The sequence below is a fragment of the Dermacentor andersoni genome, chromosome 9 (assembly GCF_023375885.2).
Source record: "Dermacentor andersoni chromosome 9, qqDerAnde1_hic_scaffold, whole genome shotgun sequence".
Lineage (NCBI taxonomy): Eukaryota > Metazoa > Arthropoda > Arachnida > Ixodida > Ixodidae > Dermacentor > Dermacentor andersoni.
In genome coordinates this window covers 104058223-104070245 of record NC_092822.1, presented here as the reverse complement: position 1 = coordinate 104070245, position 12023 = coordinate 104058223, and the positions used below count along the sequence as shown (strand labels likewise).

Below are 12023 nucleotides of genomic sequence, written 5' to 3'. Positions count from 1 at the left end.
GTAGCATGTGACACTGGCTGCCACATAGCAGGTGCCATCAGTGGGCCTGTTCATCACCAGTCCAATCATCGCGGCCAATGCATCCACTTCTACCACTTCTCACAGTGGCATAAAAATGTGCTACAATTTGTTCCCGACACGAAATAGTAACTAATAAAATCAGGTTATGACAAAACTACACCTGTTGTGCAAAGACCCTAAACCACAGGCGAGACGGGGAGTCACGATACGAGGGTTTTTTGCGGGCAGGCAGCACACACCGACCGTCTCAGCAAAGGCACCTCTTTTGGCTTGCACGTTTGCTCTTCGTACCAACGGTGTCGAGAAAGCCAATTGTCTTTACTACAGGGAAGCTTTCTTCATCTTTTTGGACCTTTCCATTGGGCAACATGTACACAATGCCCTCTAGAGCTCCCTGAGCATTGCCACATTAGCCTCTCCACAGCTGTAATCATCCGTGCAAAAGCATTGCAGAAACTGCAGCACATACCTTTCTACTAGCGTGCAAGTCCAGAGGGGACGTGGCTAAAACTGTAGAGAGGAGGGGTGAGAGGAGGAAGAGAATGCGAAGAACCGACAGCCACGAAACGAGTAAATAGACAGGTTTAGCTCATCCAGTATTTGGGTAAACAGGAGTTGCCAGCATGGTTGCAGCCACCTGGTGGCGCAGAGCTCAAAGAAACAAAAAGAACTAACATTGCATTAACCAAGTGTATTCTACTTCGCTGCTAGTGTAAATATTCGGCACTGGCGTAATCGTGTTGCTGCCAAAAGTTTACACACGCAGCAAAGTAAAATACACTTAGTTACTGCAATATCAGCTGTTTTTGTTTCTTTGAGCTCTGCACCACCAGGTGGCTGCATCATGCAGGCCACTCCCGTTTACACCTCTGCCCCAACGCCCCGTCCGGCTGCGGTCACCCGAATAGCGGACACAACCTTGCCACTCTCTCAGTTCCCAAACAGGGGAGAAGGTGGGAGAGGGAAAAGATGACGAGAGAAGGCAAGAAAACAACAGTTTCAGACAAACTGAAGGTACGGTATGGTTTGGTTCTGCTATTTCTGAAAAATAAAGACCGTGCAAATTTGTCAGGCGGACAACTGACGCAGCGCATGCAGATATAAAGCCACATAATATCACAGTAGGGTCCAGGCGACACAACGGAAACGGTCACGCATTAAATCGACACCTCTGTGCCCACTGCAGCAGCTCCGAGGCTATAACACTGCCCAAGGTCACACGTTTGATCCCAAGTGCGGCAGCCGCATTCGTTCGTGCACTTAGATTTAGGTGCACATTAAAGAAGACTAGTGTTAAAATTAATCCGGAGTCCGCCACTACGGCGTGCCTAATAATCCGATTGTGGTTTTTGCCCATTCGGCCCCATAATTCAATTAAAATTTAACACTTCTGCCCAAATGCGATGTGCCATGTGAGGCAACGAAACGCTCAACCCTCTCAGAGGTTATGAAACATGGCACAACAATGCCAAGTTGTGGAGTGGTGGGTAAGTTGGTACGTGTCTCAGTTTCTGGTGCCCATCTCGGCCATGGCTACACATGGCTGTGAGCATGGCTGAGCGCATGCCAGCCATGCACCCTGCTGCAGAGGAAATCTGCAGTGTGTGCAAAGAGTGGGCGTGCCCAGATGGCAGGCATGGCACCATGTAAGCTGTCCTATCACACATTTTGTATTGGAGGTTGCAGAATCTCGAGTTTGGGTGACCCGTTGGAGCAAGAGGCAGACGAAGCATTCGTTCCCCCCTGCCGGCACTTTTCCCAATAGCATTGTCCCAGTACGCGCAACCCTATTAGCCACGGGGGCGGAGTGCAGGCAAATGAGTGGCTGGCTTCGTTTAATTCGTAGCGCCTAGAAGATATCGTCAACGTATGTGACATGAAACCGTATCATGCGTCACCGATTCCCCAAAAAATGAATTATTTTCTAATTCGAATTTGCTTTTTTCGATTGCCCTATAATTCAGAAAATTCTGCAGCCCCTTTCCATGCAAGAAAAATCGATCAGTGACTGTACTTATTTGCATAAATGGTCGAATTTCCGTACAACAAAATTTCAATATAACGAAGCGAATTGCTGATTTTACCGACTTCGTTATATCGAGGTTTCACTGTAATACATTTGTCCACTTTAGAAGCTCCCATGAATTCAATTTACAGAACTGGAATATTTGTTTTAGGTGCACAGATGTGAATTTGTAAACTTTGTGCTTCAATATTATTGTAACACTATTTTGAGGAATTTTTTGAAAAAAATTCTAGGCTTTAAATCAAAATTCTGCTTTGTTGAGTCAGACGAACCTAATTTTCTCTTTCAAATGCACCAAATTTTATTGCAATTGGTCCAGCGGTTGTCTCATCAAAGCATTCTGCGTTTTACAGGTATTTGAATGGCCAAATCGAAGTTGGCACCTAGCTAAAGGTTTTTGCAACATTGTTTGAAAGTAAGAGACAAATCACTGTAATACCCATCATTCCAATATTCTGGATAAAGTGCCTTACCCGTGGAGTGTGCAGATACCCACAGCACCAGATTTCTCTCAACACTCAGTGACAACTGAGGAATTCAGTGCCAGCTCTGCATACAAACACACACCGTACTTGCACTCCCTATGTGCCTGCACTCTGAAGCAGCTCCCGAGAAGGTGAAATTGCGAAATAAGTTTGCAGACTGAACTGTGATGTCATGGAAATGAGTGCACAAGGCACGTTTATAGAAATTGTCTTTGAGTTGGACAGCAGGGTATTCACTCCTTCTGTAGGTTGTGGTCACAGATGACACTTTTCTTAGTATGACACCCTTTGTTTCGACACTCTCCGTGCCTCTCACCTCGGACAAGGGCGGCCTTTCTGCGGTAGAGTACCCAGAGCCCCATGATGAGCTGGCACGACAGCCGCAGGGAGAAACGCAGCGACTTGTTTCCAAAGATCCCCTTGGTCAGCTCGCGCTGAAGGTCCTCACTGCGCGTACACACAATCTCATGTCACCTGAGAAAACAACTACCATACAGGCACGTGACGTGACACTAAAGTGAAGGGGACCCAAGCACAAATATTTTTCGGTTCCTCAGGCAGGTTGGCTAGTGTTAACAGTAGGCCATTAAATGCATCTGCCCAACACAGCGCTTGAAACGATCAACAGGACCGGGGAAGCTTCAACCTGAAGTTTTGGCACGGGAACTTGCATTTACGTGGGCAACAACTGCTTTCCTTGGGCAGTTTGCGCTGCAATGGTCGTTTGTTCATCGATACTGCAAGCCCCCAAAAGTGACCTTACAGGAGTGGTAATACAGAACATAAGACCTACCATATCATGCTTTCATATAAAACAAAACAGAAGGCATACGCATAGCAGTAGGCGAGGTAGTGCACGCTTTTTGCGCATATAAGGCAGTAAAACTCACAGTACCGACAAAATTTTTCACATTCACAGTAAGGACACAAATATAGCGCACAATGAGTGTGTAGTCCACGTTATGAGAACGCATAAACTTCAATTTCGGAGAGCTATGTCATTACTATAAATAAATGTATAAGCAGCGTTAAAAATGGACTCGCAGAAGATGTTACCGTCCATTGGTTTTGTCCTATTCGTGGCTCTCTGAGAAACATACTTATTTATGTAACTCATCAATCTAGTTACTATAAATGCACAAACTAGCCCATCAAAATGCCCTAGCGATTTACATTGACATAAAAATTGGCATTTGTGAGAACAGTTCCTCACAACTGTTAGTTAAGAACCAGACCTTCCACTGCACTTAGTGTATTACCTTCATAATTAACTCAAACAATGAATATCAAATGCAGCCAGTGAAACGCGGTGGGACACTCTAGTGTTCATTCCTTTTGATCCAGACGGAAAGGGCAACGCTGTCCATTGTAAAGCCCCTTAAACTACGTAAAGCAGCGACACTCTCCTCCTCCGCCTTCCCTCCTCGTTTCTCCTCTCGTTCACACTCCCTCCTCGACCGTGGCGCCACCTACACCGCTCAAGCGTAGCAATGGCGCCAACATGCGCTCCTCGCCACTCCGTAGACACTTCTCGAGCGAAAATGGCGCTGGAGCACGGTGCAAGGGCCCATGGGATGTTATTAGGCCAATAATGACGCGGCGTAGGCCTCGGCCAGAGAGCGCGAGGAGGAGGCGGCATTTTTCAAAGCATGGCGCTACTTTACAAAGTTTAACGGGCTTTAGTCTATTGGGCTTGTCAGTCGCTCCATGGTCAACCCTACAAGGAAAGGATGAAGATGCACTGTTTGGCACTGCTTAGGCTGTTGACACCATGCAACTAGCACAGCCGCTGTGTACGTGGCAAAGCTAAAGAAAGGATCCACACGAGCCAGACGATAAAAAACGAGTGACTTCCATCGTCTAAGCTGTTGGCCAATGTGCTCACCTCAGCTTGGCCAAGGATATATTCAAGAGCTTCACATGGCGGACAGACTTTGGCGAGGTCGCTGCCAACCTGCGAGGAAGACACGGCAAAAAGGTTGGCATAGTTGCATAAGAGATGCTACGTGTGCACGATAGATCTAGGCTTGGGTTACTTTCTTGATACTCTCACAGCATTCATATGCGTGAAAAAAAGATAGGTTGTAAGTAGAGAAAATTAATTTTCCTTCTCAAAAACATAAGAATTATTGCATGTTGAGGATTTCCCTAAGTGTTTAACCTATGACAGCAAGAATTTTTTTGCCTGTAGAAGAGCAGATTTCTAGACTCGTTTAAAGAATTGAAATGGGAATCAAGCACAAAACAATGTCTTAGTAGTATTCACATGTTTTCGCAGTGAACAGACTCAGACTTAGCAGGTGAACCGTCTCGCAGAAATGGCAACTTGAACTTTTGCAGCTGGATGGACGCAGCCACATGATTTTCTTAAGTTTGTAGGAAACAATGCGCAAAGCGTCATTTTCAGTCAGAAATGACTACACACTGACATGTTTTTGCTGGATAACCCTATCCAGCAATGGATGTTAGCCCTAGGAGCTAACATCGGTTGCCAGTGTTGCTCAACTGTTAATATAAGGTTCAGTTTCACAAGCTCCTGTGCACAGTTTCTTGCACTCGTAAAAAACAAATAAATATAAAAAATGATACCCATATTGGTCGTGTAAGCATCCATGGTATTACGCGTTTTGTACCATTGTATAAAATGCAAAAAAAAAAAAAAAATTAAAATGTGGAAAAAAAAGAAAGAACTGCATCCTATATTCCAGGAAGTATGGTACTGCATAAATATATTACGTAACTTTTTGGAGGAAACAGCACTAAGTTCAATGTTCCTTTATTTAAAAGATGTCCTTAAACAACACAGGTGGAATGTAATAGACACTAGGCCAGGCCACTCATTGGCAAAAAGGGTGAGTTGTCACTCTTTCACCCACCCCACAAGATCAACAAGGGTGTGAAATTGAGCTTGTTGGTAAAACATGCTTTAAAGTTTTGATCAACAGTGCAAGGACACCAGAGGGGACAGAAGAGAAGGCAGTGCGTTGGACTTCCAACAATTTTTATTGTCTGAAGTTCAGTGCTCTGTTCTGGATAGAACATGGCGCTGAACTTCAAACAATAAAAATTCTTGGAAGTCTAACGCTCTGTTCTCTCTTCTGTCCTCTCTGGTGTCCTTGAGCTGTTAATCAAAACTTTAAAACCCCAAGATCAGGTGTGCGCATAAGTTCAGAGCAGGCAACAAGAGGTCAAGACACAATATGACCTCTGAGACCATGACGTGTCGGTCAAAGAGTGGCTCCCCGTCACCTCCTGTGAGGTCATGCTGAGGCTGTGCCGAAAGCGTTTGAGAGTGCAGCATACACTGCGAGCATAGCGCATGCTCTTAAACATGATGGACTAGGCAAGTGGTGTTATGACAAATGTTGCGGTTGCCAGGCCATCATGCCACAATTTTATATAGTCCACTTCCTGGGCATGTATGTTCTGCTCCAATCAACTGTTGTGTCCCATGCGTGCTGCAAGTACGGTATGATGTTCTGTCCCCTGTTTGGCTTTCGACATGTCGTGGCGCACCTCTGTCGGCCAGCCAGTGAAATGCCCTGTGACATTCTTTCTCGTCAGAGTATACAGTCAAACCCGGCTATATTCAACTCGCAAAACAAGCCTATCAGTTCGATATAGAGCATAATTGGATATGAGCCTGCTAAATCATTGGATGTCATAAAAGCACATACCATTTATAAGATCACTTTATTGATGAAACTAGCTTAGTTTCGCATGAAATAGTCCGGCATTTTCTTCTGCTTGGGCAATTTCGCTGCCTGCGACACACACACTTCTCCACATTGTCTAAGGAGTCGGAGCAGCTGAGGCCGCAACCTTCTGCATTTGCGCAAAAGCACCGGACTGGTGCGAGCGCACCAGTCACTTTGGAGGACGTGGGCAAAGGATCGCCGTTGCTTTCCTCATTGTGCCCACTTTCAGTTCTGCTCGGTACGATATGGGCAATGTAGTCTTTGTTTTCGGGCTCTCTTGTGGTCGCGACACCATCATTTGCACTCACAAGCTCGTCCACCGTTGATTCATGAACAGCTTCAGGAAATTCTGACAGCTCGCTCCAAACTTCGGCAACACCGGCAACAGCTTCATCGGATTCATCAGAATTTACTGTCATCACTGAGCACGCAGAAGCCAGCACAGCTGAAGCCATTTCGAATGAACCACTCGTACACGGCCGTGCATACGCATCAGGCACCATGGGCACCGGGTCGGCAGTTTGGCCGTTTTAGCCCTAATCTCCCCCTTATTCTTCAAGATCATGATGAGAGTGCTCCTTGGAATCTCGCACGCTGTGGGGACATCTGACTTCTCACCGCGTTCAACTCGATTTATGATTTTGAGCTTCACGACAAAAAGCGAATTCTGCCGCTCTATCACGGCAACACTGCGGAAGGAGGCCCAGAAGAGGCACACACAGTGAACCAGAAGAGCAGAGAGACAACTCGCACTTTCGACATCTTGCACCAAGAGTGCACAACAGATTCTGATTGGCTGTCTCAGCGAGCACTGCGGGTAGGCCAGGATCATTTTTTGCAGAGGGGTATCAATGGCTCGTCCGAGGCTGGTCGGTCACGGTAGGGAAAGCGGTTGGATGGAGCCGCGCCACTGGGTTTCCCCATCACCGCGAGGGAAAGGCAACTTCTGGGAACATTTATCCGGCGCTTGACATTCGATATATTGGGAGTCGCTGCTATTTTCGTTCAATGTAAGCGTAACTTTTGCTATGCATACTCATTGTAACTTTACCGTGTCCAGAAATTGTTCGATACGTAGAATAATTCAATGTAAACGGGTTTGATATAGTCAGGTTCGACTGTGTAACCAACCATCATGTGTTACAATGATGGTTGTGACGTCCACTCTCCTACTGCAGAGGTGTTCCAATCCTGGCCAGCACTAAAGAAAATTTGCTTAGTCTGCTAAGCAGACAGCTTCGAGCACAAATAATGGAACACATTTGGAAGACGTCACTGCGTCTTGATGCCACCTAGCATTGACGAGAAAAAGCCTTAAAAACAAATTTTATTGTTGCATTTGAACACTTTGCATGTTTGGAACCGTGGAAAACGCAACGTCCATACTTTGTCTTGCACATAGCAATGCATAGCTGCATTTTCTTGTGCGTAGACAAAGTTGTCATCAAGTTTCCAAGCATTCAGCTAAGTTACCATCTTATTTAGACAGCAAAGTAGCCCGCATCATTTCCGACTTCAATGCTGTCTTCGCGAAGCCTTTTTCGCAAGCTTTGTCAGATTTAGAATGAGACCTTGCTGTCCACTTAGCTATATAATTAGCCGTCTAAGGCAAGTATTAGAATACAGCCTGCATCTGCTTGCCCATGCGTCATCCGGCCGGCAGCATCTTTTGTTCGGCTGTTTGGTTCTCCCCGCCAGCTGCATCGGCAACACCACGTATGGAACACCTTTACCCTCGCATGAAAAAAAAAGCTAGCTTGTAATAAAGCCAATATAACTCAGACAACACCAATTTATTGAGAAAAAAGGCTGATAGGGTGCACTATGCTATCCATGCCTTCAGAAATACTTATTGTGCCTTCATATTATAATTCAGCTGCAATTGGTAGTTAAATCTGAACTCAGTTTTGCCATTAAAGGTGAAACATACTGAATGTGGGAGGAAGCCTGCCAGACGCAGACCTGCAGCGTTAACAATATTTGTCTCGGACGACTACATTAACTCGGCTAAGACTAAGTCAATAGCAGCACTTCTCCAATTTAAATAGGCAATGTCCCATTTTGAAATAATTTGCCTACGATAAAAAGCTTCGTGTATGTTCTGTTTGCTTCAGGTTAAACATGTTTACTTAAGACATCTGCAATGGTGAGGGTTACCATTATGTTATGGCAGTTGTATCCCCAGTGCAGCAGTCAAAATTATTTAGCTATACAGGATGGTTTCCTTTAGTTTGAACAGACACTTCTAATAATTATTGTACGCAGATGCCATATTCAGCCTGTTTAGGCAGATAACCCAAAGAGGCAGACATTTTTCTTGCACAAATTGCACTGCCACAGTGCATTATTTTAAGGCCCACTAATTAAATTAGTCTTTTAAGTTCACCTAATGGCCCGCATTGAAATTAAAATATTGAAGCCTAACTGTGGCACCAGTCTTAGAACATGTGTTAAGCAGACACAACTTCACTACTTCCTGGCTTTCAATCTTATAATGTATGCCCTGAAGTGAACAATTAAAAAGTAATTAGTATTTTGTTAACCACTGCAATTTGTTGCACAAGTAATATCCACCTTTTAAGGTGATCCATCTGAACAGGCTAACTTGCACTATTTGTTGCAGGCAATATTTAGGAAAATCTGTTCTAACTAAAAAAAGAAAAAAGAAAATAAACATAGTATAGGCAGCAAGAGAACTGTGCTTCTCACCAAAGCAGCCCGAACTTCCCCTTGCGCCGGTGGAGAATTTCATGCACGTAGAACATGATGGACGCACCTTAGATGTTGTGACTGAAATAAAGACAGCAGCGAGATGCAGATTAGATATGGCAGCTGCAGGATGTTGATATGCATGCATACGAAGCAATTTGCATACAATACAAACTGCAATTCCACCTCCAAGCATTTGTATGTTTACGTAGCATATGCTATGGAGTATCACTTTTCATATCTCCAAGGGCTATATATCCACAATGCATGTGACGTCCCATTCAGCAACAATGGAGATGGCCTAAAGCAATTGAATGAAGATCTTAACTGGCCAGATATAACAGTGGGTTTGAAGATTAATGTGCAAATGACTCGAGTAATGACCAATAGCCTGGCAAGAAAACAAGAGTTTGTGTTTCACGGTCAGCCCCTGTAGGCTGTGTGGGAGTACAATTAATCAGACAAGTCACAGGAGGACCCGATTCATGAGAACAAAATTTTAGAGAAATAGGAATGAACTGCAAAGCATACGATGTATTACACTGCGTAATGACCCGCAGCTAAACAATTTCCTAGAAAAGCGAAAACACGCCTGTTCCTACACTGTAAGGAGGAGGAGGAGGAGACAAAGGGGAGGAAAGACAGGGAGGTTAGCCAGTGTAAGTACCGGCTGGCTACCCTGTGCTGGGGAACAGGGTAAAAGGAGGGAAAAAGGGAATAAAAGGAGAAAGAACAAGAGGAAAAAAAATGGAAAGCAGAAAATTCACACAGCAACGCGATACTATGCGCTACAACATTCAAAGGCGGTCGCACAATTCGCATGTCCTTAAGAACTTCAGCAAGGCCCTTAAGGCCTTGAGTGCCGAAGCCCGTCTGGACCAGTGTCCTAGAGCTTTTTCCTCTGTAAAGGGGCAATTGTCGAGTTTTTCGAGCGCGGTCACGAGCACTTTTCTTGGTACTCCTACACTGCAAGAAATGCGAAGCATGTGATGTTGCCTCGTGAGGAGCAATTTATGGAAGGTGTGGAAGGCCGGTGTGCAGACAGACACAACTCCTGCCTTTCCTGTCATGAATGCCGACCAGCTTGATCAACACTTTCAGTCTGTATAAGAAGTCTTTAAGTTTCATATCTTCTACTTTGCTAATCAGCATGCTCTGCTGAACTGTGTAAGCTTGCCAATCACCTCTGTGATTGGCAAACTTGCACAGTGATACAGGTAGTGTGCATCATGCTGCCTATAAGAAGGAGACATTACAGAGGTATACATAGAAAAACGGACATCTGAAGGGATGGACAGCAGTCTAGCTAGGGATCTGTCACCGAGGCCAGCGTTTAGACCACAGGAATGGTCCTCGCCAAGACGGCAAGAGCTTTCCTTGAGAGCATCTGCACAGCTCATTCAACACAAGTCCCCTTGTCCAAACCAGGGCTGCAGAGACATATCCCATGTTTGACCGCTGATGATCGCTTGAACACCGAGACCTCACAAATGACCAAACTACAGAAAAAGGTGACCACATGTGTAATGGAGCCCCATGAATAGGATAGTGCAGTTGGCTATCCTACAACAAAGGCCGGGTAAAATGGAGGCGGAATTAATGAACAAAATGTTTCAATGTAACACAAAACATACAATAATTATTTCTAATAGCATCCCCTTTGAAATGAGGTGGTGGCAAATAGTCACCCAGCCTGCTTTGACACAAGGTGGTGGTATGTGCCACCACACTACAGCACATACCATTTAAGTTTATACGCAACTTTACTATTACTAGATATTTTTTAATCCCCACTCTTTGATCTTTATCGTAAATACACAATTACATCATTCTGAGAGTACATACCAATTTTTCTTTGAGATCACTCAGGTTCTTCTCTGTATATGCATCACCAATATTGCAAATGCGTGTTCCTTATGTTTACTGCTCTAATATTTACACGCTTCCTACTTTCGCTAAACCCCAAGGAGACTCCACATTTTTATCTACTTGAAATGATGACAATGATTTATTGGCATCCCCTCTGAAACAGGCGGTGTGATGTAGCCACCTAGCCTGCTTGAGTTAATCAGGTATTTTACACATGCTTTTCATTCTAGCATTTTTGTATGCATCTCCTTATTCTTTTATCTCTTCCTCAAACTTCCCTGTCTACCTTGTAACAATACCCATGCCTCTTAAGGATCCGGTTGTATCGGCCTATTCCCTGCTTTTTTTCCACCCATACTCTAAACGTCTCTTCATTACCTTGACTACTGACCGTTTGATGCTTCCGTCCACTTTAAATACAAGCACTACAGGAACGTCTATGTTACCTAGGGGTCTCACAGGATGAATCCCTTCGCATTCCATTAGGCTGTGCTGAGTGATCTCCTGATTATTGCTGCAGCATACACATGCCTCGTCTTGTTGCAGTATTTGCTCTGGTATGTTTTTGTCCTTTGGCAACTAGCCCGAGCCTCAAATAGCAAGGCCCTGCCCTTTTTGTTGTCGCACGTCTTTTCCCTTATAATTTCTTTCTACCCCTTCTTGCAATTCTCCACGGTCCTTTCTGTTTCCATCCCTTGCATCCAATTCCCTATCTCTGTTCCTCTCACTTTCTTTCTGGTGACTTCTGGTTGTCCACTTGCCTTTCAATTACCCTGTATTGGTTGCCACCTTTCTTGGCATCTTCCTGCATTTTGTGTCCCCACTTTTCAGGCACAGATAATCGTGCAATTTAGCAATCCATTTATTTTGATCCATGTTACTGAGCCTTTATTTGAAACTAATTTTCCTTTTCGCTTTTCGAACGTCAAAGGAGGCCCAACACGTCAACCTGCACTGCTTCATTTGTGGTTTTACCGTGGGCTCCCAAAGACAACCGACCTACCTATCTTTGGTTAACTTCCAACCCCCCCGAGATTTAAAATTTTAAGCACAGAATGACATTTGCAAACGTTAGTGCTGGCCCCACTACTCCTTTGCAGATTCCACGCACCACCTCATACTTATTGTGGGCTCAAAGTGTTCCATGTTTCATTATTTCTGCCTTCTGCTTCCCCTTTATATTTAGATTATCTTGGTGGATGCTTGAGTAAGTCC

At 44.7% G+C, this 12023-nt stretch overlaps 1 protein-coding gene across 3 annotated transcripts in view; it reads right to left on the bottom strand.

The window, feature by feature from the left end:
• LOC126527901 (uncharacterized) overlaps positions 1-12023 on the bottom strand; it is a 110891-nt gene that overhangs the window by 80425 nt on the left and 18443 nt on the right. For 2 of the 3 annotated variants that reach the window (XM_072284267.1, XM_072284265.1), the window contains exons 2-4: positions 8940-9020; positions 4418-4486; positions 2849-2979 (exon numbers count right to left, since the gene is read on the bottom strand). In XM_072284267.1, the coding sequence (XP_072140368.1) occupies positions 2849-2979; positions 4418-4486; positions 8940-8995 (256 nt within the window). In that variant the 5' untranslated portion in view covers positions 8996-9020. Of the gene's footprint in view, positions 1-2848; positions 2980-4417; positions 4487-8939; positions 9486-12023 lie in introns of those variants that run through there. The other variant, XM_072284266.1, reaches the window with a different exon arrangement.